A 27,046-nucleotide genomic window follows, 5' to 3' on the forward strand; every position below is an offset into this window, starting at 1 on the left:
AGAAACGTTAAAAATGTATCTACATGTTAGTCTTCGACTAATCTTTTCTTTGAATGCATCGTTCTATCTAGCATTTATTTAGTGTTTAATGTTCCTTTAAAAAAAAGTAAATAAGAGCATACCTAGCTGTCAATCTGACCATATTGCTGATGCTTTTTGCTTATACCGTTTAGTATTTCGGTGGATGCAGAGATATAATTGTGCTGTTCATTATATATGTACAAGCACGTCACAATATGCCGATACATAGATAAGAATTCTAGAACTTTGCTGCTCACAACATTTTGAAATCTCTAAATTTATGTCAAAAGCGAAGTGGTAACGTAACAAGCAATTCCAGATGAAGACAAAACATGCTGACTGGTTCCTATACTATACATACAGTACTGCTACTTGTTTCCTTGCATGCACTTATCACATAAACCCACTGTCAGCACTAGCACTCACCTTTAATATTTATATAGCTCTCTGACGCATGTGCTTCTCCATACCCGGAAGTTGTACTACTTTCACGTTTTTCCCCTCACCACGCCCAGGCTGTGGATGTCATTACGCAGCGTATACGCTGTGTTGACAGGACGCTGACCTGTTGCTGGGCGACAGCTTGCTTGCTTGGTAACCTGGACTCCAAATGTGAGTTTTTTGTGCAGAGTGTGCAGTCGTGAAGGAGAACTCACTGCGTGAACTTTTTGTCCAGACTGGCCGCACAGACATGAAGCTCAAGTGTATCTGCGAGATATGCACCTGCGGGTAAGACGCTAAACACACCGTTATCTATGTATCATCAATCTAGATATAGATAGAATTGTTAAACTGCAGATGTTTTTCCCACTAAAGTGGAGATATATTCTATTATTGGTCTGCTTGTTTATTTTGTTGTTGTTTTTTACAGTTTGGTTTCAGAAACCCCCCTAGCCCTCACTGGCAAAATTATTAATAAAATATTGATAAGCTTTTCAACTGGTATAGTATCTACCTATTAGCTGCAGTTTGGAATAGTGATTTGCTAATTTATGTAAATATTATAACTGCATATTAAAGTCAGAAGGTCGATTATTTGGGTGAAAACACTGATATATATCAGTGTTTTCACCCACAGGCTTTAATATGGCTTATTAGAAAAGTAGGATCTAAATAAGTTTTTCCAGACATCCCAACTCTCCCTGCAGTTCAGGGAGTCTCCCTGATTGTAATTAATAGCGGCTCCTTGATGATACAATGTGGCCCAAATCCGGAAAAGTGTTTCTTTAAGGAATGCCTTTAGTTGCTGGGACATTATAGAACCCTCAAAGCATACACCAGTAACAAAAAAAGCCCCCACTGATTTTAATAAAATAAAAACACAAATACTACCTTATTTACTGCATGTAATTAAACTTTGTATTCTAAAATATTTAAGCATTTAACAAGCGTACGATCACTGGAAAAAAAGGTTTGTTGTATGTGGTTGTGCAATAAAGCTACTTTTTTTAATGTGACTTTAGTGGGAAGGTACTTTAATGATAAGTCTCTTATCATTATCTTATTTAGGGTTTCAAGGTGTTCAATATATAACTGGGGGGGGGGGGCGCGGTGCAGTAGCAGGTGAAGCCACCTCCCTGAAATGAGTTTTTGCAGGTTGGGATGTCTGCTTTTCCTACTGAAAAATACATCTTCACTTTAAAGAATATAGGTCCTAGGTCTGGTTACCATATTTCCATTTCTAAGTATAATGATTATTGGCATATTGCTTTGACAGATAACAAATACTTACAAACCCCGCATCCTATCCATGATAACCCAACCTATTTTAAACATTCTCTATCCCACAGGTAAACTCCAAACAAAATACTTCACCATAAACAATCTATCTCAAACATATTGGATACAAATACTTCTGCTGATGCATATGATGTTCTAAATTGAGAGAATGAAGTCCATTATAAAGTTTGGTCTTAGTGTCATAATGACAGCATTTAAATATCAATATTAGAATCAATAGCTTTACAGTGTTGCAGCATTGATTTATCTGATCTGACATTTTTATTTGCAGTAGTTCAAATGAAGCAATGATGCATAACAATTTTAGATTTACTTTAAAAAGCTCAACCTTTATGCCACAGTTTTATTTTACAATTTACATATAATAAACATTAGCAATCCTAGTCAAGTCTGTGAGTAGGAAGGAACACATGACATGATTACAATTGAAATATCTTGGTATGTACAGTTTATAAACAGATTGTTTAACATACACTTCTATGATCGTCTGTCTGGTGCCTGACAAGCATAAAGCTTTATTCCAGTGCAGATAGAAACATCACTGATTTATTTAACAAAACATATTGCATCTGTTTTTACTTTAGTATTGGTGGCTGCTCTGAAATACTTAGTTGCAGAGTAGTCTGTTTATACAATGATGTTTTCATATATATTCACTATGATTGGTTTTAAGAGTTCAGACAGAGCATTCCATTTTAAACACTTTTCCAATTTACTTCTTTTATCTAATTTGCTTATTTCTGTTGGTATCCATTGTTGAAAAGCATACATAAGTAGCCCTAAGAACAGCAATACCCTACTGGGAATTAGCTGGCAATTGCTGGCTGCACATATATGTGTCTTGTCATTGGCTTACCTATGTGTTCAGCTAGCTCCCAGTAGCGCTGCTCTTTCAATAAATGATACCAAGAGAATGAAGCAACTTTGCTAATAGAAGTTATTTAAAAAGTTGTTTAAAATTGCATGCTCTATCTGAATCATGAAAGAAAAAGAATGGATTTCATGTCCCTTTAACAAGTGTTTAAAGGGACAGTCTAGGCCAAAATAAACTTTCATGATTCAGATAGAGCATGTATTTTTAAACAATTTTCCAATTTACTTTTATCACCAATTTTGCTTTGTTCTCTTGGTATTCTTAGTTGAAAGCTTAACCTAGGAGGTTCATATGCTAATTTCTTAGACCTTGAAGCCCACCTCTTTCAGATTGCATTTTAACAGTTATTTACCACTAGAGGGTGTTAGTTCACGTATTTCATATAGATAACACTGTGCTCGTGCACATGAAGTTATCTGGGAGCAGGCACTGATTGGCTAGACTGCAAGTCTGTCAAAAGAACTGAAAAAAGGGGCAGTTTTCAGAGGCTTAGGTACAAGATAATCACAGAGGTTAAAAGTATATTATTATAACTGTGTTAGTTATGCAAAACTGGGAAATGGGTAATAAAGGGATTATATATCTTTTAAAACAATAAAAATTCTGGTGTAGACTGTCCCTTTAATGGCTTGTTGTATGCAGCTGCTCATGACTTAAGTTAACTTAGTGCAATTCATTAAACTGCAAAGACATCCATGATGTTGAGTAGTTACCTGGGATTGTTACCTGGGTGTGTCTATGATTTGATGTACACATTGGAAAGAGTTACCAAGTAATATGTATACAAAGAGAATTTTGATGGCATATGTTGTATGTAACTATTTTTTCAAGACATTTTATATAAAAAATGATTGATTTTCAAAATTATACAATTATAGAAATTGTTTATTAACAAACAGAACATGCACATTATAATCTTTAGTAACATAGTTCCACTAACATTAATATTGAGGTACAATTACTGTTTATTTTCCAATTCATAGTGAATTCTTTCTGTAGGTTGAAGGAACATTAAACTCAATATGTTTAATTATTTTATTGTAAAACAGCTTTAAAGTATATTTTCATTATTTGTTGTTTTTTTTTCATGTTTTTCCATAAAATAGAACAAAACGGAAAAAAAACTGATTTTTTTTTTATTGTCCCAAAGAGGCTGGAGTAATTCCATGGAATTCAGAACCATAACAGTTCTACATGCTGCACAGTGATTAACACTTCTAGGGACTAAGTAATAATAGCAAGTCTTGATCTGTTAGATGTAGACACAGTGGTAGAACTGGGGAGAGCCAGAAACAATAATCTATCTGGTGTTTGTACAACGCAGGAGCTACATCTGAAATTAAGTAACAGTTGCAGGGTCTAGTGCTGTAGTATCTCCCAAAGTCCCAAAAAATAAAAAATATTTTACTGAATAAAAGGAAGTAACAAATAAATACTATATTCACTCAGAATTGAATTGTGTACTCAGAATGTGTGCAATCCAAGGGGAGCCTTTTATTAGTGCAGGTTGCAGGTCTATCTATCTATCTATCCTCAAAGTCATTATAAGAGCAGCGTGTATATTAGAGTCAAGCAAGCTTCATTCCTTGAGAAAGACAACACCACCATTTATAAATAGGGTATAGACATAAGGACAGATATACGTAAAGGAGTGACTGTGGGAGGCAGCATCCTCAATTGAAGGGAAGTTAAAACAACATATAAAGCACTCTTTTTCTACATTTAATCTAGTCCAGTAGTATGCAGGAGTAGTAGACAACATGAAGACTAGGAACATTACCATTTCAGTGGTTTAGTTTACTGTTATCATGCAGTTTATCAGGACTGAGTCCATTAATCAAGCATGGCTTAGCAGTCATTAGAGCAGAACAGACAGGTAAAAACTTACAACTGAATTAACATAGTAGTCATCTACATGGACAAACTGGTAGCTCAGCAGACCAGGGAACCACAAACTCCAAACTGAATCGTGGCTCAGCATATTCAGGGCTGGCTATTGCTGCACAGTTTGCCTTGTAGTTAAGGCATGTAACATGTGATCCCGACACTGCATGCAAATGATCCTTTCTGGAAATTCCTCGATATTATTTTTTATTTATAAAACAACAAGCATAGTAGCACCGTTGGTGTTCCAAAAGGGGTAGATAAAGGGAGTAGTGATGTTAAATAAAAACTGGAGGATTGGTTAAATTAGGGGGATCTAAAATTCATCCCCACTAAATATAAAATTGTGCATTTAAAATGGGAAAATCCCAAAGGTTTATTATAGTCTAAATGGTAATTTACTGACTGTAATAAAATATGAATTACTTTTTCAGACAATTTGAAGTTTGGAAAACAGAGTGATAGCTCTGAAGGTGAGGTCAGTAGGATGCTAGTTGTATACAAAAATGTATAAGTAGCAGAAAAAGTCAGTTTCTTTTGACACAAATGGTGCCTCATCTTGATTATTGGTACGGTTCCAGAAATCCTATCTCTGGAAGGATACAAAGGAGAGTTACGTAATGGTAAATGGTGTAAAAAATAAAACTTAAAAGGAAATACTTAACAATCTTATATGTATAGCATAGGGAGAAAAGTCAGGTAGGTGATATGATATAAACTAAGGTATTTAACAAAACTGAGACTCAAAGCATGTTAAGTAGTAAGGATAAAGTAAAGGCAAAATTCTAGCCTAAAAAGTAAATGTTGATAGTGTCAGTGGGCCGTTCAGTTATTATGTGGTGTAAAATCTATATTTCACAGTCAAAAAATGAAATGCATTGTATAATGTCAATATAATCTTAGCTAAGTCTTCCTAATTCATATAGATAAAATGTGTTTACACAAGGGGTGTGTAAAATTTTTACAAACGACCACATACAATTTTTTTTTTTTTTACTCACTAAGCTAGTGAGTATATTTTTAAAATACTTTTATAGGATTCTTTCATAGAAACCTATAAAAATTGGATTTCCGGAGATGTTCATGATAGAGCTACAGCTGGTATTGGGGGCCCTAGATCAGTAAGATTGAGAACCCTCTGTACGTGTGACTATCGCATTAGATGGCCTTAGGTGAAATAGAAGATCTTTTCTTGTACCTGCTTGCCTATGGGTGAACAGTACTAGACAGAGCACTGGAGTGTGATTACTGTTTATTTATTAGTATAATATAGCTTGCAATAGGACAGTTCCCTTGGCTCTCTCCGATATACTTTTAACCTTTACCCATATCGGACTGCCTTATCTTGTTTTACTGAGTGACAGTATATTTCTAGATTTATGCATAAACAGTATTATGCTGATAACTATTACAGTGTTTTGTAGTCTGTTAGCCCAGAAGTGTAAATGTTCTGTATCTTCAACCACTTCATGTATTATTAGAGACACACTCTTAATAATAACCTTATAGTTGGGTTCATTTTTTGTTTTTCTTATGGTTAAGTTTCTATGGTACTATGGAGTTTGTTTTGCTGTCTACCATAGTAATGAACTTGTATGCTATGATTGCTACTTATGTTTACATCCACTCTTTGGCATTGCCCTATTTTATACATTGCCCCTAAAGGGGTTGTGCCTGTCTTATACGCTATAGAAGTATTTTGACTTCTATATCTTGCCATTTCAGAGACCGGTGTATTTAGATCTGCATTTATCTGTTTCTTTAAAGGGACACTAAAGTCAAAATTAAACTTTCATGATTTATATAGAGCATGAAGTTTTAAAATGACTCTCCAATTTGCTTCTATTATCTAATTGTGCACATTCCTTTAATATGCACATTTTCTGAGGCACCAGCTCCAACTGAGCATGTGCACAAGCTCACAGGGAATACGTATACTAGTCTGCAATTGGCAGATGGCTGTCACATGATACAGGGGACTGGCATATAGCATGAAAAAAAATAATTTGCATAAAAAAATCTACTGCTTATTTGAAATTCGCCAATAGAATGCAAGCTCAATCCTATTGGCTGATTGGATCAGCCAATCGGATTGAACTTCAATCCTATTGGCTGATTGCATCAGCCAATAGGATTTTCCTACCTTAATTCCGATTAGCTGATAGGATTCTATCAGCCAATCAGAATTGAAGGGACTCCATCTTGGATGACGTCACTTAAAAGAACCTTCATTCTTCAGTCGCCGTCGGATGGAAGAGGATGCTCCGCGTCGGATGTCTTCAAGATGGACCCGCTCCGCTCCGGATGGAAGAAGATAGAAGATGCCGCCTGGATGAAGACTTCTGCCGGTCTGGATGTCCTCTTCTGGCCGGATCGGATGAAGACTTCTGCCCCTCTGGAGGTCCACTTGTGCCCGGCTGGGTGAAGACAGCTCAAGGTAGGGAGATCTTCAAGGGGGTAGTGTTAGGTTTTATTAAGGGGGGATTGGGTGGGTTTTAGAGTAGGGTTGGGTGTGTGGGTGGTGGGTTTTAATGTTGGTGGGGGTATTGTATTTTTCTTAACAGGTAAAAGAGCTGATTACTTTGGGGCAATGCCCCGCAAAAAGCCCTTTTAAGGGCTATTTGTAATTTAGTATAGGGTAGGGAATTTTATTATTTTGGGGGGCTTTTTTTATTTTATTAGGGGACTTAGATTAGGTGTAATTAGTTTAAACTTCTTGTAATTTTTTTTATTTTCTGTAATTTAGTGGGGGGGGGGTTGTACTTTAGTTTATTTTATTTTATTGTATTTAATTTTAGGTAATTGTAGTTAATTAATTTAATTTATTTAATGATAGTGTAGTGTTAGGTGTAATTGTAACTTAGGTTAGGATTTATTTTACAGGTAAATTTGTTTTTATTTTAACTAGGTAGCTATTAAATAGTTAATAACTATTTAATAACTATTGTACCTAGTTAAAATAAATACAAAGTTGCCTGTAAAATAAAAATAAATCCTAAAATAGCTACAATGTAATTATTAATTATATTTTAGCTATCTTAGGGTTTATTTTATAGGTAAGTATTTAGTTTTAAATAGCAATAATTTAGTTAATAATAGTAAATTTATTTAGATTTATTTAAATAATATTTAAGTTAGGGGGTGTTAGGGTTAGGGTTAGACTTAGGTTTAGGGGTTAATACCTTTATTATAGTGGCGGTGGCGGCAGATTAGGGGTTAATACATTTAATAGGCTATGTGGGCTATGGCTGTTTAGGGGTTAATACTTGAATAGGTTAATTGCGTTGTGGGCTATGGCGGTTTAGGGGTTAATAATTTAGTTATTACTTGTGGTGTGGGTTTGATGGCAGATATAGGGGTTAATAGACTTTATTAGTTATTGCGGTGGGGGATTGCGGTTGACAGGTAGATAGACATTGCGCATTCGTTAGGTGTTAGTTTATTTTTGCAGGCATTTTCGGGAGTTACGGTGCTCCCATACTCAGCGCAACGCCTGCTACGGCTGCCTTTTATGGTGAGGTAAAAATGGAGTAAGATTTCTCGATTTTCGCCACGTAAGGCCTTGCCCTGGATATTGGATACCGATTTACGACGCGGTCCCATGTTAGCCTTTGGGAGTAATAATTGCGAGTGACGGGTGAAATATACACGCGTAACTTGTATGCTACGCCGTATATGTAATACGAAAATCGCGTAAAAACTGGCGTAGCCGGCTTTTGCGGGCGACGCTGCATTTGTAATGGAGCCCCAGGTGTTTAGTTTATTTGAAATTGGCCATGTTCAGCCAAGCCGCTGTGGTTCACTGCGAGTTCACCCCGATGGTGACGTAGTAGCTATCCGTCATGAGGGGGAGTGAATATGCTTATTAGCCATGTGTTTTTGTTGTTGAGATCCAGGATTTACGCCGGATATTATGTGGTTTAAGCACACCGGTGTGGCTGACCCGCAGTTGTTTCTAGCACATTAGGGTATAAATAGGGAACGGGTGTGTTAAGTTGTTTGGGAACATTTGGAGATACTGGGAAAAAAATCATTGAGAAAGGTGCCAGTGCGGTACCGAAACGTCTGCGGGTTATTATGCAGCTATAAGCTGATGTGATGAGATTGTGAATACATTATATCATTCTAAAGACCGGTGAGTGCAGCGTTTTCTTCTTAAAGAGGAAAAAAGGATTTATAAGTCGGTCCTTTAAGAGATATATGCGGTTCGCTACGACTGTTGTAGTTTATGTGCTATAAAATAACGAGGTTTGTCAGATATATTTTTTTCAAGGGTCCAAGAGCAATACCAAGACTGATACCTTGTTATAAAATAGAAAACAGAGGTTCTCAATGTATCATTTGTCTATTTTTTTTATATTTCTTCTGTACTTGATCTATTTTTGTTTTTTATTGCATACATGGTGCAGACGTACTGCAATGGTATATACTGAATGTGAATTTATGTATGAACCTCAATAAAAATCATTTAAAAAAAATTAGGATTCCATTATTGAGTGATTTACTGTGTTAGTGAAAAAAAATCAATCTGTTTATGGTCTATTTATGTATAACTTTATGCTGTCAAAATAAAGTTTTAAGCTTACACACTCATATCTACTTCAGATTGGCTGCAAACAAATGCCAGTGTAGGACTAATGTATGGAAGCACACCTCTTTGGGTCTTCAATGGTGGGATATATTGTTGCTGTAGCCTTACAAAGACAAAATACTTTAAAAATAAAATGACAATGCAGATACTTCATTGACCTTGAAGTCTATTTCTGGATAGTATGGTCATCCAGAAATAGACTATGTCTATGTGCACTACTGTTGTGTATATGTTTTTATAAGATAATATTTATCCATTATTAATTTCATATTTTATGTTTTACCATTTCACCTTTATACAGTTAAATTAATAACCGTATTTATATATCTTGACTCACCCTAGTTGCATTCACCTATGAGAAGGGGATGCACATAAATGCAACGCCTGAAACCCTACATTTAATATGGTATATCACTCCTCCCTGTGATGTTTATAACAACAGTCTTTGATTGTCACATTCAGATTTCCATTTTATTCTGGGAACTTTTGAAAGTGGAAAGTGAGGGATAATTAAAGGGACAGTAAACATACAGAATTATGTTATATATATCTTACATAGTGCAGAATTATATGACATTATCTTAATGGTAACTTCATAAATTAAAAGCATTGCCAGGTTTTTTTAGTGTAAAGTTGGACTCCGTTCCAGGCTCTACTGAGCACTGAGCTACTAGACGAGAGCGTGAGCGAGCTACATTTAGTCCAATAGTGCGATCGTGTGTGCCATCCCGCAAAGCGCTTTGGAAATCCAAGACCCATCCAGAGCACAGGCTTATATATTTTGTTAGAGGGAGCATGATTTATGTAGTTGAGACTACAAAGGATTCCCACTAAAATGCGCTAGATATTCAGTGCCAGTTAAAAATCCTGTTAATACGCACAGCAAATTAAAGTGTCTCTTATCGTATGCAACAGCTAAGTATTAGAATGTCATCTAAAGGACTATAGACCTTTCAAATGCCCCAGATCTTGTGGGATTGTCAGAGGTTGGGAAGTCTGCTTGCTTTCCCTTCTGCAGTCTCTTTGGTCAGGGTGAACAGGTTTTTAAGGATTTCTCTGGCGCCACCCACGACATGCCCCAGCTCTGCCTGTCTCGCAACACACCCAGCCTTACCCACAACATGTCCGTGGCCATGCCCTCCTATCATGGCCCTGCCCCAAAACACACCACCTTTCTTGTAAAATGTTGGCAGATATGAGACTCTATGGTCATAAAATCTGAAATTTCTCCCAAATTCCAAATAAAAATATTGTCATTGTGAGCATTTATTATATTATATTAAAAATACCACTGATGTAGTCATCACTATCCTCTTGCAATAGGACCAGCTGGATAGCAAACACTGTGCTACTAGTACATCAAAAGTAATTGTAATAGAAAAAAAGAACTATTGATCATGCCATCTTTCACAACCTTTCACAGTAACAAAAGGATTAAGCAGGAGAATGATCACTTGGCAAGCAGGGTTTAGTAACAGGCAGGCAGCAGGGCCGGACTGGGAATGAAAAGCAGCCCTGGAAAAATTGAAGGACCAGACCTATATTGTCAAGTCTACAGAATGCAATCACACACACACACACAAATACATACAATTGTATGCAAAAGTTTAGCCACCCCTGACAATTTCCATGATTTTCATTTATAAATAATTGGGTGTTTGGAACAGCAATTTCATTTTGATCTATCAAATAACTGAAGGACACAGTAATATTTCAGTAGTGAAATGAGGTTTATTGGATTAACAGAAAATGTGCAATATGCATCAAAACGAAATTAGACAGGTGCATAAATTTGGGTACCCCAACAGAAATATTGCATCAATATTTAGTAAAGCCTCCTTTAGCAGAAATAACAGCCTCTAGACACTTCCTATAGCCTGTAATGAGTGTCTGGATGAAGGTATTTTGGACCATTCCTACTTGCAAAACATCTCCAGTTCAGTTAGGTTTGATGCTTGCCGAGCAAGGACAGCCCGCTTCAAATCACCCCACATATTTTCAATGATATTCAGGTCTGGGATGGCCATTCCAGAACCTTGTACTTGTTCCTCTGCATAAATGCCAGAGTAGATTTTGAGCAGTGTTTTGGGTCGTTATCTTGTTAAAATATTCAGCCCCGGCATAACTTTAACTTTTTGACTGATTCCTCAACATTATTCTCAAGTATCTGCTGATATTGAGTGGAATCCATGCGACCCTCAACTTTAACAAGATTCTCAGTACCGGCACTGGCCACACAGCCCCACAACATGATGGAACATCCACAAAATTTTACTGTGGGTAGCAAGTGTTTGTCTTGGAACGCTGTGTTTTTTTGCCGCCATGCATAACGCCCCTTGTTATAACCAAATAACTCAATCTTTGTTTCATCAGTCCACAGCACCTTCTTCCAAAATGAAGCTGGCTTTTCCAAATGTGCGTTTGCATACCTCAAATGACTCTGTTTGTGGTGTGTGTGCAGAAAAGGCTTCTTCCGCATCACTCTCCCATACAGCTTCACCTTGTGCAAAGTGCGCTGAATTGTTGAACGATGCACAGTGATATCATCTGCAGCAAGATGACATTGTAGGTCTTTGGAGGTGGTCTGTGGGCTGTTTTTGACCGTTCTCACCTTCTTGCCTCTCTGATATTTTACTTGGCCTGCCACTTCTGGCCTTAACAAGAACTGTGCCTTTGGTCTTCCATTTCCACACTATGTTCCTCACAGTGGACACTGACAGCTTAAATCTCTGCAATAGCTTTTTGTAGCCTTCCCCTAAACCATAATGTTAAACAATCTTTGTTTTCAGGTCATTTGAGAGTTGTTTTGAGGCCCCTATGTTGCCACTTCAGAGGAGAGTTAAAGAGAACAACAGCTTGCCATTGGCCACCTTAAATACCTTTTCTCATGATTGGATGCACCTGTCTATTAAGTTCAAGGCTTAATGGGCTCACTAAACCAAATAATCAGTGCTAGGTAGTTACAGGTATTCAAATCAACAAAATGACAAGGGTGCCCAAATTTATGCACCTGTCTAATTTTGTTTTGATGCATATTGCACATTTTCTGTTAATCCAATAAACACTACTGAAATATTACTGTGTCCTTCAGGTATTTGTTAGATCAAAATGAAATTGCTGATCCAAACACCCAATTATTTATAAAAGAAAATCATGGAAATTGTCAGGGGTGCCTAAACGTTTGCATAAATAAATGTGTGTGTGTTTCACAAATACAGCACTTAAGCAGATAAAAACTGAAAGGAATGGTATAAAGAATTGATGGAATGCAAAAAAAAGACATTGTATAATGAAAGACTGCCTGTATTAACAACTTCCTATTAGTCCCATATGTAATACTGATCAACCCATTTGTCCATGTAATATGTGCACTTTTGTAGGCCTACCATAATAACCAGTTAAATAATTGTACCTGAATTATCAAAATTTGTCAATAAATCAAGTTGTGGGGTCACTATAAATGAAAATGACAGAACTTTATCCCTAAGTATATGTAGCAGCAAGAGTGTGTTTCTTACCAGTCTGTTTAATTAAAAAAGAAAGAACTATGTTTATGAACAGTAAAATTTACAAGTTATAAAGGAAATAAAAAAACGTTACTGGCCTCAGTCACCTAGTCTCACCCTGAACAATGTATGCTAGTTAGAGATGTATAATATACATACAGTATTCCACAAAAGTGAGTACACCCCTCACATTTTTGTAAATATTTTATTATACCTTTTCATGTGACAACAATGAAGAAATGACACTTTGCTACAATGTAAAGTAATGAGTGTACAGCCTGTATAACAGTGTAAATTTGCTGTCCCCTCAAAATATCTCAACACACAGCCATTAATGTCTAAACCGTTGGCAACAAAAGTGAGTACACCCCTAAGTGAAAATGTCTAAATTGGGCCCAAAGTGTCAATATTTTGTGTGGCCACCATTATTTTCCAGCACTCCCTTAAAGGGACACTGAACCCAAATGTTTTCTTTCGTGATTCAGATAGAGCATGACATTTTAAGCAACTTTCTAATTTACTCCTATTATCAAATTTTCTTTATTCTCTTGGTATCTTTATTTGAAATGCAAGAATGTAAGTTTAGATGCCGGCCCATTTTTGGTGAACAACCTGGGTTGTCCTTGCTGATTGGTGGATAAATTCATCCACCAAAAAAAATGTGCTGTCCAGAGTACTGAACCAAAAAAAAAAAGCTTAGATGCCTTCTTTTTCAAATAAAGATAGCAAGAGAACGAAGAAAAATTGAGAATAGGAGTAAATTAGAAAGTTGTTTAAAATTGCATGCTCTATCTGAATTATGAAAGAAAAAATGTGGGTTCAGTGTCCCTTTAACCCTCATGGACATGGAGGTCACCAGAGCTTCACAGGTTGCCACTGGAGTCCTCTTACACTCCTCCATGACGACATCACGGAGCTTGTGGATGTTAGAGACCTTGCACTCTTTCACCTTCCATTTGAGGATGCCCCACAGATGCTCAATAGGGTTCAGGTCTGGAGACATGCTTGGCCAGTCCATCAACTTTACCCTCAGCTTCTTTAGCAAGTCAGTGGTTGTCTTGGAGGTGTGTTTGGGGTCGTTATCATGTTGGAATACTGCCCTGCGGCCCAGCCTCTGAAGGGAGGGGATCATGCTCTGCTTCAGTATGTCACAGTACATGTTGGCATTCATGGTTCCCTCAATGAACTGTAGCTCCCCAGTGCAGCACTCATGCAGGCCCAGACCATGACACTCCCACCACCATGCTTGACTGTAGGCTAGACACACTTGTCCTAGTACTCCTCACCTGGTTGCTGCCACACACGCTTGACACCATCTGAACCAAATAAGTTTATTTTGGTCTCATCGGACCACAGGACATGGTTCCAGTAACACATGTCCTTAGTATGCTTGTCTTCAGCAAACTGTTTGCAGGCTTTCTTGTGCATCATCTTTAGAAGAGGCTTCCTTCTGGGACAACAGCCATGAAGACCAATTTAATGCAGTGTGCGGCGTATGGTCTGAGCACTGACCCACCCCTTCAACTTCTGCAGCAATGCTGGCAGCACTCATACGTCTATTTCTCAAAGACAAGCTCTGTATATGACGCTTAGCACATGCACTCAACTTCTTTGGTCGACCATGGCGAGGCCTGTTCTGAGTGGAACCTGTCCTGTGAAACCGCTGTATGGTTTTGCCCACCGTGCTGCAGCTCAGTTTCAGGGTCTTGGCAATCTTCTTAAAGCCTAGGCCATATTTATGTAGAGCAACAATTCTTTTTTTCAGATCCTTAGAGAGTTCTTTGCCATGAGGTGCCATGTTGAACTTCCAGTGACCAGTATGAGAGAGTGTGAGAGCGATAACACCAAATTTAACACACCTGCTCCCCATTCACACCTTAAACCTTGTAACACTAAGGAGTCACATGACACCGGGGAGGGAAAATGGCTAATTGGGCCCAATTTGGACATTTCCACTTAGGGGTGTACTCCCTTTTTTTGCCAACGGTTTAGACATTAATAAAGCGTATTAGAAAGGATAAAGTATGAAGCAATGTTAGCAATTCCCTTCAGGTGCTTGCTGCCAGCCCCGGTTCCCCCAAACCATGTATAGAAGCAGAAAGTGTTTAAAGTGGTGGTGCTGTGTCACCTCCAGGGAACCAAGCTGCCCAGGTCCTCTGAGTCAACCTTGTTGCTTTCACCTCCAAAATAAAAGAGCTTACAATAGTGTAGCAGGTTTCAGACAATGTGGTAGGCACACAAACTGGTTATACTCGCTAGATTGCAGTTAAAATAAGCCTTTTATTAAAATCCTCACAAAGGTGTCTTTATGTGCAGATTCAGGTTTTATTTAAGCGTTTCAGTTAAAAGAAGCCTTTATCAAGAGCATAAAGTTAAAATAATTTCCGGAACAAATGGTTATAGCCTAGCAATATTCACAAACAAATTTTATAGTCTCAAAACCCTGCCTGCCTTCTTCAAGACACACCCATCCACAGGTGTGCTGAATTCAGCTTACATCAGGGCTTCCTATCTTTTTCTTTCAGGAAGTGTAGAAATATACCAATGAAATTCAGTATGCCAGATGCCTTAAATAAATGTATATGGTTATACTTCCCCACATAAAAAGCTTCCATTCTGAGATCAACAGACCTATAGTGTCTTTGTTTTGATAATCTCTTTACATTGATAATATCTCACTAAATAATCTGTATCAAAAACAATCTGTGCTTGGAAACATATGTGTTATTAAACATTCATTTGTGGAGCATAAATCAAACTATACAAATGATGATGAACCACATTAGCTATTGGTACAAGGCAAAAGTTGTGCCACTAATAAACATCTTATTATTGCGATCTCTGTTAACATCAATATTAAACGTTAAAATCACTATAAAGATAGCGACCAATCTACAAAAATTTAATTCACTTGATAAACAAGGTTTAGGCGTTAATAGATGTGTGTTGAGTTATTTTGAGGGGACAGCAAATTGACACTGTTATACAGGCTGTACACTCACTACTTTACATTGTAGCAAAGTATCATTTCTTCAGTGTTGTCACATGAAGATATAATAAAATATTTACAAAAATGCGAGGGGTGTACTCACTTTTGTGGAATACTGTGTGTGTGTGTATATATATATATATATATATATACACACATACATAGAGATATAGAGATATATATATATATACACACACACACACACACACATACATACATACATACATACATACATACATACATATAGATATATATATATATATATATATATTTCTTCAGACTTGATAAAGGAAGGAACTCTTCCGAAAGCTTGTCAACTTATAAATGTATAGTTAGTCCAATAAAAAAAGTATCATTGCTCAATGCAATACTCTTGTTATTTTGATATATATATATATATATATATATATATATATATATATATATATATATATATATATATATATTTATGTGGCACTAATACACATATTTTAAGATACCTGGCCAATATAAAACTTTGGCATTAACCCTCTTACAGCCACCTCTCTGCAGCTAGTCCTGAATTGAGCTGTATTAATAAGTGAAAGCTGCGATCTGGGAGATCAGAAAACAATGCAGGAGAAACTGTGTGCATGCAGCATTGTAGTGTAGTAGTGTGTAATACCTGGGGAAATGCTGCTAAGTATTATCACAGCATTGCAGAGCCACATGTATGATAAGTGCTGTGTATGTCCCTTGAAGCTGCACCCTTCTCTTACAATTTTCTGCCTCACCTTTTAAAAACAATCTGAGCGGGATCAGTTTACTGGGGGCTAAAAAAAGGGAACACTTTTTTTTTTTCTCTCCATCTTACTGAGGTGAAGTGTTACAGCATGAACCTTCCTTCTTCAATCCCAGTTAACAATATGGGGCATATTTATCAAATGTCTTGCGGACCTGATCCGACAGTGCAAGACATCGCTGAATGCGGAGAGCAATACGCTCTCCGTATTCAGTATTGCACCAGCAGCTCACAAGAGCTGCTGGTGCAACGCCGCCCCCTGCAGACTCGCGGCCAATGGGTCGCCAGCAGGGGGTGTCAATCAACTTGATCGTACTCGATCGAGTTGAATTCCGGCGATTCCTGTCCGCCTGGTCAAAGCATGCGGACAGGTTTATTGAGCAGCGGTCTTTGGGACCGCTGCTCCATAACTTGTGTTTCTGGCGAGTCTGAAGACTCGCCAGAAACACGGGCCCTCAAGCTCCATTCGGAGCTAGTACCCACTAGCCATCCAAAAATGTACTGTTTCCTGACACATTTCCTACAGAGTGACAGTGTGTGGTTGCCAGTACTCACCATTTCTTCACTCTCTGTTGCTCAAGCCTCCCCAATCTCTGCTCTTCCCGCTCTCTGTCTGCACTGCAGTCTTAGCTCCTCCCGCTTCCTCTCTGATCACGGAGGAGGTAATCACTGTGCTTGCAGTACTGAGGCATGATGCAGGCACCATAGAGAGGTGGGAGACAGGCACCAGGTCACCACACACATACTTTGTGGTTGATAGCCATTTTAGGATAGAGTGACTGTATATGAATTGCTCTCTTTGCTCTTCAGACTGGCCCCCATCCAGATTCCAGATCCAAGGAGCTGCCATGCAAGGTTTGGAGTTGGACCCACCCCAGTGGCCCTTACAGTTGTTGTGCAGCCTTGCTACAGTGTGCACATTTGGTCGGCTAGTGGCCGCTTTGTGGCAGCCCTCTTCTGAGTCAGACTCAAAGTGACTTTCCCTATCCTGGCAGCTGTATCAATGCAGCCCTCCTACCTGCAGCCCTTAAACTTGGCTGCCAGGAGCAGAGCAGCCTTGCATGATTGCATGATTTCACAGTAACAAAGCAACAGAGTTTTAAGCACCCAGGAGTACACAAAGATAAACCTATACTTGGGCAGGGAAAGGAGGCTAAGGAGGTACTTACATAGGCGCAGGTTCACAGAGCGTCATCACGGTGCGCGGCAATGACGTCATCACTGCGCAATGACAACAATCCCCAGTAGCCATAGCAATGGCCAAAGGAGCGAGGCAGCGTGACAGGCTGGAATTGGGCAGATTTATCTTTGTGAAGGACTTATAAATCAAGCCAGTACAAGGTTGTCCTGGAAGAAAACTTGTTTCCTTATGCTCTGACAATGTTCTCCCCCCCCCCCCAAAAAAAAATGTTTTTTTTCAGCAGTACACTGCTCCATGCCACACAGCCAGGTCAATTAAGGTGTGGATGGAAGACCACCAGATCAAGACCTGAACCCCAATGAAAACCTCTGGAATGTGTTAAAGAGGAAGCTGGATGGCCACAAGTCATCAAACAAAGCCGAACCTGCTGGAATTTTTGCACCAGGAGTAGCCTAAACTCGCCCAATAGCCATGTGAAAGACTGGTGGAGAGCGTGCCAAGACGCATGAAAGCTGTAATTGAAAAGCAGGGTCATTACACCAAATATTGATTTCTTAACTATTCTTAACTTGTTTTCTTTGCATTATTCAATGTCTAAAAACATTTGTATCTTTTTTGTTATTTTGACCAGTTGCCAGTTTCTGGCAATTCTCTAAATGAATAAATATTTTTATTTGGAATTTGAGAGAAGTGATGTCAGTAGTTTATAGAATAAAACAAAAATGTTCATTTCTCTTGTAAGGTGTATCCAGTCAACGGATCATCCATTACTTGTGGGATATTCTCCTTCCCAACAGGAAGTTGCAAGAGGATCACCCACAGCAGAGCTGCTATATAGCTCCTCCCCTAACTGCCATATCCAGTCCTTCTCTTGCAACTCTCAACATAGCTGGACGTAGTAAGAGGAAAGTGGTGTAATATAGTTTGTTTTTTCTTCAATCAAGAGTTTATTGTTTTTAAATGGTACCGGAGTCGTACTATTTTATCTCAGGCAGCATTTAGAAGAAGAATCTGCCTGCGTTTTCTATGATCTTAGCGGAAGTAACTAAGATCCACTGCTGTTCTTACATATGTCTGAGGAGTGAGGTAACTTCAGAGGGAGAATAGCGTGCAGGGTATCCTGCAATAAGGTATGTGCAGTTTAAGTTTTTCTAGGGATGGAATTGCTAGAAAATGCTTCTGATACCGAATTAATGTAAGTTAAGCCTAAATACAGTGATTTAATAGCGACTAGTATCAGTCTTGCTATCAGAGGTATATACTCTGATTAATGTGCAATATAAAACGTTTGCTGGCATGTTTAATCGTTTTTATATATGCTTTGGTGATAAAACTTATTGGGGCCTAGTTTTTTCCACATGGCTGGCTTTATTTTTGCCTAGAAACAGTTTCCTGAGGCTTTCCACTGTTATAGTATAAAAAGTTACAGTTGGTGCAGTTAAAATTACAAACTGTGACATTCAGCTTCCCTCAGCAGTCCCCTGCATGCTATAGGACATCTCTGAAGGGCTCAAAAGGCTTCAAAAGTAGGAGCTATTGCAGTTGTTATGACTGTTTAAAAAAACATATTTTTCGTTTTGTTAATCCTGTTTTTTGTATTAAGGGGTTAATCATCCATTTGCAAGTGGGTGCAATGCTCTGCTAACTTGTTACATACACTGTAAAAATTTCGTTAAACTGCCTTTTTTCACTGTTATTTCAAATTTTGGCAAAATTTGTTTCTCTTAAAGGCACGTAACTTTTTTTTATATTGCTTGTTAACTTGATTTAAAGTGGGGGCGGAGCCAACCGCCAAAGCTTCAAGACGTGCCACCTCAGAGCTCCTGAAACCTTCCTTTTAAATAACTATTTTATGGCACCAGAGGTACCAATACTCCTGCACACCAGGTATATATCATGTCCTAGGACTGGGATTGAGAAGCCCCGAACGAAGATAACACCTTTTTGTTACATAATCTGCTCTGTGGCCTACTAGCTGGCTAAGACCTTAGCTAAATTTTCATTGTCCTACTCAGCACCGCTCACAAGCGCTCTCGTTTATGAAGTAGTGTCTCCTACACTTCCCTTGTCAGCTTTGGCATGGAACATCAAATTATTTTAGCGTTACGCGCCTTGGGGCGCTCTATGGATTATTACCAGCTAGCCTTGGTAGCAGAGCTGAGAGCTGCAGCAGTGCCATGCCAAACTAAAACTCTGCAGAGCCAAACTGAAGAGGAGACCGCTTGTCCTGAACCGCATCTTTCACAGTACTGTACAGATCTCCCCCATGACCCGGAGACCTGGTTTGCGGTAAGCAGGGAGGATTTCGGGCAGTTGATAGCAAGGCAGCCAGAAACATCTCAATGGGACAGCACCTTCCAACTCTCACCAATCCTTGCGAAATCAGAGCAATGGAATACAACTTACCCTGGGGCCGCGCAGATACAGCAGCCTAGCTTGATCACTGAATGCAGCTCCTCACCAACAGCCTCTATCAGCTCAGGCGCCTCCGGAAGTCTTCTTACTGAAGCTGAAGCCCAGACAAGTGTGACCGCTTCATCAGGACCTGAACGAAACCAGTCTCCTCTGAGATCTTCCATATCACAGAAGCCGGAGCAACGGAAGCCTATTCACGATGAGACACGGACGCAATCTAACCCTCACTCCAGACGTTCACGTCCACCTACACGGAGATCAAGGTATATCATTTACCCTTCTCATAGCTGTGATGCATACTCTGTACATCTCCCATGTCTGCCGGGCAGCCCTCTCATCAGGCCCCTAGAGCAACTGTTACGGCACAGATCCTCTCCCTATGCCCAGACCGGACTAGAACAAATCTTCAGAAGGGGCATTGGTTAGAGAACATTTTCTGGACAATCTACCATGGGACAAGATAGCTTCTTAATCTAATGTCGGCAGCAGCCTGGGTAGATACAGAGGCAATTTCTCCTTCACTTTTCAGCCGATATATGCTAATAACTCATGTTTGGTAAAGACTTGGAAATTCCCCTGTTGGAACTAGTTGATCTTTATTATACTCCCATATATGATTAAGTTTCATTTTATCTTATAGTATTGTCTTTATGTTTATCATATGCTAACCTGTTGTTAGTTAATATTCAGATACTTCTGGCGACTGGCATGCTTTGCCTGATAAATTAGCATTAGCCTCACACCACTCGTTACCCTCATTTGCTCTAATATTCTTTGAAGCACTCTCACTATAGGGAGGTTGTTGTTTGTGTCTCTTAGAGATGCTCATATCATGGCCTCGGGAACTATTGCCCTATGTTATGTGCAAATTAATGTATTACATATACCTTCTAATATACCCAATTGCAGTTCATTTCATTTGGTTCTGGGATACTACCTAGATTGACCATCTCTCTTCCTATTGTGCTATAGATTTAAAAATACCATAGGATTTCTGTCTTATTAGGAACAGTGCTGTTCCTATACTGTGTACCAGCAGATGTAACTATTGCTTATGTAAATGAAGTGCAGATTTCCCCCTTAATATACAGTGGTCCACAGTTCAACTCTGGTTGGAATGGATATCTCCTGAGGACTGGGTCTTAGATACACACTAGCAGGTTGTCATACACACTAGCAGGTTATCATATCATCCAAACTCATAACACACAGTTTGTAACACGCTCATATCCTCATCACCCAGCAATATATATTCACTAAGTTGTCATGTCATTTGAAGTCCTATTTGATTTCCTTGACTACCCATGTGACAAGGTGTGAGAGATCTATTAGGCCTTTATGGATACAAAGGTAAATACATGATAGGGTACCTAAGATATTTGTGTGTATTCTTAGACTGTATGTCAAATTACGCCCTATAATTTATATATTTCAATAATCCCCCTGCACATAATTCTGACAAGTGATACCCTTGCTTTTTTGTTACCTCTTCCCTTCACTGCACTCTACCATATCTTAAGCATAAAAGATCACTTTGTTCTCTGACATACCTACATACACAAATGTGGTCACGTTACTGTTATACCTATGTTGGACAAAATATTACAGTTTACAACTGCTATGTGGTTCTGTTTGTTGCTGTGAGATAGGCAGTAAATAATTATAGCTCTTCCTACAAACTATTATTGTCTATCCTATATATCCCTATACTAGTCAGACTTAGTAGAGGAATAATTAAGCCACTACAGTTTATGTAGAGTATTGCGTACAATATTTAAATAGGCCCTAGATCACCGCTATATCTAGAAGTTCTCTAGGAATATCAATCATAATTATACCCTGAGAGCACTATGAACCTCACTATTAATTTAACAAGCAACAAGCTGTTTCTTGACAGTTTAGTCTTTTGATAATACAATATGACACTCCTGTACTCCTTGCACTGTACTATCTTGGTATTATATGAGGCTCCGCCCCCCCTTATCTCCCTTCCCCGTCCCACTTAGAGCGGCTCCTGCCCGCTGATTTCCCTTTTTCCCTCCCCGCTAACATCGGCCCAAGAGTGGTCGATGCACATGCCAACTCTCCACAGGCGGATATTGTTGCATTAGATAACTTATTGGGTGCTTCCTATTTTATTGTGGAGATCATTTATTCATAACATTATATAAAATGAAGTTTTATTCTGTTTCGCCTAAATCAATGCCCAATGCCATTTGCAGATTTGATATGTGTGTTACTTCCTACATGTGTATTTTGCTTTATAGATAATCCTAGCTCGTAGGCAATGTATTATTTATTCTGATGTTACATTGGCTTAAAGGCGAACCCTGTTTGTTAATTTCTATCTCAACTTCAATAAAAAAATATTTTTCAAAAAAAAAAAAAAAAAAACTTGATTTAAAGTGTTTTCCAAGCTTGCTAGTCTCATTGCTAGTCTGTATAAACATGTCTGACATAGAGGAAACTCCTTGTTCATTATGTTTAAAAGCCATGGTGGAACCCCATAGGAGAATGTGTACTAAATGTATTGATTTCACTTTAAACAATAAAGATCAGCTGTTATCTTTAAAAGAATTATCACCAGAGGATTCTGACGAGGGGGAAGTTATGCCGACTAACTCTCCCCACGTGTCGGACCCTTTGACTCCCGCTCAAGGGACTCACGCTAAAATGGCGCCAAGTACATCAAAGACGCCCATAGCGATTACTTTGCAGGACATGGCGGCAATCATGGATAATACCCTGTCAGCGGTATTAGCCAGACTGCCTGAATTCAGAGGAAAGAGCGATAGCTCTGGGGTTAGACGTAATACAGAGCGTGCAGATACTTTAAGGCCCATGTCTGATATTATTGCTTTGGGGAGGTATTAGCTGCTCTGAATGACTGTGACACAATTGCAGTGCCAGAGAAATTGTGTAGACTGGATAAATAATATGCAGTGCCGGTGTGTACTGATGTTTTTTCCAATTCCTAAAAGGTTTACAGATATTATTAATAAGGAGTGGGATAGACCCGGTGTGCCGTTTTTCCCCCCTCCTATTTTTAGAAAAATGTTTCCAATAGACGCCACCACACGGGACTTATGGCAGACGGTTCCTAAGGTGGAGGGAGCAGTTTCTACTTTAGCAAAGCGTACCACTATCCCTGTCGAGGACAGTTGTGCTTTTTCAGATCCAATGGATAAAAAATTAGAAGGTTACCTTAAGAAAATGTTTATTCAACAAGGTTTTATCCTGCAGCCCCTTGCATGCATTGCGCCTGTCACTGCTGCTGCGGCGTTCTGGTTTGAGTCTCTGGAAGAGGCCTTTCAGACAGTTACTCCATTGACTGAAATACTTGACAAGCTTAGAACACTTAAGCTAGCTAATTCTTTTGTTTCTGATGCCATTGTTGATTTGACTAAACTAACGGCTAAGAATTCTGGATTCGCCATCCAGGCGCGTAGGGCGCTATGGCTTAAATCTTGGTCAGCTGATGTGACTTCAAAGTCTAAATTACTTAACATTCCCTTCAAGGGGCAGACCCTATTTGGGCCTGGTTTGAAGGAAATTATTGCTGACATTACTGGAGGTAAGGGTCATACCCTTCCTCAGGACAGGGCCAGATCAAGGGCCAAACAGTCTAATTTTCGTGCCTTTCGAAATTTCAAGGCAGGTGCAGCATCAACTTCCTCTGCTACAAAACAAGAGGGAACTTTTGCTCAATCCAAGCCGGGCTGGAAACCTTACCAGTCCTGGAACAAAGGCAAGCAGGCCAGAAAGCCTGCTTCTGCCTCTAAGACAGCATGAAGGAATGGCCTCCTATCCGGTAACGGATCTAGTAGGGGGCAGACTTTCTCTCTTCGCCCAGGCGTGGGCAAGAGATATTCATTGGAGATCATATCTCAGGGATATCTTCTGGACTTCAAAGCTTCCCCTCCTCAAGGGAGATTTCACCTTTCGAGATTATCTGTAAACCAGATAAAGAAAAAGGCATTCTTACGCTGTGTGCAAGACCTCCTAGTTATGGGAGTGATCTGTCCAGTTCCACAGACGGAACAGGGACAGGGCTTTTATTCAAATTTGTTTGTGGTTCCCAAAAAAGAGGGAACCTTCAGACCCATTTTGGATCTAAAGATCTTAAACAAATTCCTCAGAGTTCCATCGTTCAAAATGGAAACTATTCGGACCATCCTACCTATGATCCAGGAGGGTCAGTACATGACCACAGTGGATTTGAAGGATGCTTACCTTCAAATACCGATTCACAAAGATCATCATCGGTTCCTAAGGTTTGCCTTTCTGGACAGGCATTACCAATTTGTGGCTCTTCCCTTTGGGTTAGCTACAGCTCCAAGAATCTTTACAAAGGTTCTGGGATCGCTTCTGGCGGTCCTAAGACCGCGAGGTATATCAGTGGCCCCTTATCTGGACAACATCCTGATACAGGCGTCAAGCTTTCAGATTGCCAAGTCACATACGGACATAGTTCTGGCATTTCTCAAGTCACATAGGTGGAAGGTGAACGAGGAAAAGAGTTCTTTATCCCCACTCACAAGAGTCTCCTTCCTAGGGACTCTGATAGATTCTGTAGAAATGAAGATTTACCTGACAGAATCCAGGTTATCAAAGCTTCTAAAATCTTGCCGTGTTCTTCATTCTATTCCGCGCCCTTCGGTGGCTCAGTGTATGGAAGTAATCGGCTTGATGGTAGCGGCGATGGACATAGTGCCATTTGCGCGCCTACACCTCAGACCGCTGCAACTATGCATGCTCAGTCAGTGGAATGGGGATTACACAGATTTGTCCCCTCTGCTAAATCTGGATCAAGAGACCAGAGATCCTCTTCTCTGGTGGCTTTCTCGGGTCCATCTGTCCAAAGGTATGACCTTTCGCAGGCCAGATTGGACAATTGTAACAACAGATGCCAGCCTTCTAGGTTGGGGTGCAGTCTGGAATTCCCTGAAGGCTCAGGGATCGTGGACTCAGGAGGAGAAACTCCTCCCAATAAATATTCTGGAGTTAAGAGCAATATTCAATGCTCTTCTAGCTTGGCCTCAGTTAGAAACCCTGAGGTTCATCAGATTTCAGTCGGACAACATCACGACTGTGGCTTACATCAACCATTAAGGGGGAACCAGGAGTTCCCTAGCGATGTTAGAAGTCTCCAAGATAATTCGCTGGGCAGAGACTCACTCTTGCCACCTATCAGCAATCCATATCCCAGGTGTAGAGAACTGGGAGGCGGATTTTCTAAGTCATCAGACTTTTCATCCGGGGGAGTGGGAACTCCATCCGGAGGTGTTTGCTCAATTGGTTCATTGTTGGGGCAAACCAGAACTGGATCTCATGGCGTCTCGCCAGAACGCCAAGCTTCCTTGTTACGGATCCAGGTCCAGGGACCCAGAAGCGGCACTGATAGATGCTCTAGCAGCGCCTTGGTTCTTCAACCTGGCTTATGTGTTTCCACCGTTTCCTCTGCTCCCTCGACTGATTGCCAAAATCAAACAGGAGAGAGCATCAGTGATATTGATAGCGCCTGCGTGGCCACGCAGGACCTGGTATGCAGACCTAGTGGACATGTCATCCTTTCCACTATGGACCCTGCCTCTGAGACAAGACCTTCTACTACAAGGTCCTTTCAATCATCCGAATCTAATTTCTCCGAGACTGACTGCATGGAGATTGAACGCTTGATTTTATCAAAGCGTGGCTTCTCCGAGTCAGTCATTGATACCCTTATACAGGCACGAAAGCCTGTCACCAGGAAAATCTATCATAAGATATGGTGTAAATATCTTTATTGGTGTGAATCCAAGAATTACTCATGGAGTAAGGTTAGGATTCCTAGGATATTGTCCTTTCTCCAAGAGGGTTTGGAAAAAGGATTATCAGCTAGTTCTTTAAAGGGACAGATTTCTGCTCTGTTTATTCTTTTGCACAAGCGTCTGGCAGAAGTTCCAGACGTTCAAGCTTTTTGTCAGGCTTTGGTTAGAATTAAGCCTGTGTTTAAACCTGTTGCTCCCCCATGGAGCTTAAACTTGGTTCTTAAAGTTCTTCAAAGGGTTCCGTTTGAACCCCTTCATTCCATTGATATTAAACTTTTATCTTGGAAAGTTCTGTTTTTGATGGCTATTTCCTCGGCTCGGAGAGTCTCTGAGTTATCTGCCTTACAATGTGATTCTCCTTATCTGATTTTCCATTCAGATAAAGTAGTTCTGCGTACAAAACCTGGGTTTTTACCTAAGGTAGTTTCTAACAAGAATATCAATCAAGAGATTGTTGTTCCATCATTGTGTCCTAATCCTTCTTCAAAGAAGGAACGTCTTTTACATAATCTGGACGTGGTCCGTGCTTTGAAGTTTTACTTACAAGCTACTAAAGATTTTCGCCAAACATCTACACTGTTTGTTTACTCTGGACAGAGGAGAGGTCAAAAAGCTTCGGCAACCTCTCTTTCTTTTTGGCTTTGGAGCGTAATACGCTTAGCCTATGAGACTGCTGGACAGCAGTCCCCTTAAAGAATTACAGCTCATTCTACTAGAGCTGTGGCTTCCACCTGGGCCTTTAATACGCTTAGCCTATGAGACTGCTGGACAGCAGTCCCCTGAAAGAATTACAGCTCATTCTTCTAGAGCTGTGGCTTCCACCTGGGCCTTTAAGAATGAGGCTTCTGTTGAACAGATTTGCAAGGCGGCGACTTGGTTTTCGCTTCATACCTTTTCAAAATTTTACAAATTTGATACTTTTGCTTCTTCGGAGGCTTTTTTTGGGAGAAAGGTTCTACAGGCAGTGGTTCCTTCCATTTAAGCCTGCCTTGTCCCTCCCTTCATCCGTGTACTTTAGCTTTGGTATTGGTATCCCACAAGTAATGGATGATCCGTGGACTGGATACACCTTACAAGAGAAAACATAATTTATGCTTACCTGATAAATTTATTTCTCTTGTGGTGTATCCAGTCCACGGCCCGCCCTGTCTTTTTAAGGCAGGTCTAAATTTTAATTTAAACTACAGTCACCACTGCACCCTATGGTTTCTCCTTTCTCAGCTTGTTTCGGTCGAATGACTGGATATGGCAGTTAGGGGAGGAGCTATATAGCAGCTCTGCTGTGGGTGATCCTCTTGCAACTTCCTGTTGGGAA

At 39.6% G+C, this 27,046-nt stretch overlaps 2 protein-coding genes across 2 annotated transcripts in view; one reads left to right on the plus strand and one right to left on the minus strand.

Moving 5' to 3' along the window:
• EFL1 (elongation factor like GTPase 1) overlaps positions 1 to 186 on the minus strand; it is an 869,365-nt gene extending 869,179 nt beyond the window's left edge. The window contains exon 1 of the mRNA XM_053717412.1: positions 123 to 186. Within this exon, the coding sequence (XP_053573387.1) occupies positions 123 to 142 (20 nt within the window). The 5' untranslated portion in view covers positions 143 to 186. The remainder of the gene's footprint in view (positions 1 to 122) is intronic.
• A 506-nt stretch (positions 187 to 692) lies between these two features.
• Positions 693 to 27,046, plus strand: part of SAXO2 (stabilizer of axonemal microtubules 2) — a 36,948-nt gene continuing 10,594 nt past the window's right edge. Inside the window, exon 1 of the mRNA XM_053717411.1 lies at positions 693 to 750. Within this exon, the coding sequence (XP_053573386.1) occupies positions 713 to 750 (38 nt within the window). The 5' untranslated portion in view covers positions 693 to 712. The remainder of the gene's footprint in view (positions 751 to 27,046) is intronic.

Source organism: Bombina bombina, chromosome 6, assembly GCF_027579735.1.
Source record: "Bombina bombina isolate aBomBom1 chromosome 6, aBomBom1.pri, whole genome shotgun sequence".
NCBI lineage: Eukaryota > Metazoa > Chordata > Amphibia > Anura > Bombinatoridae > Bombina > Bombina bombina.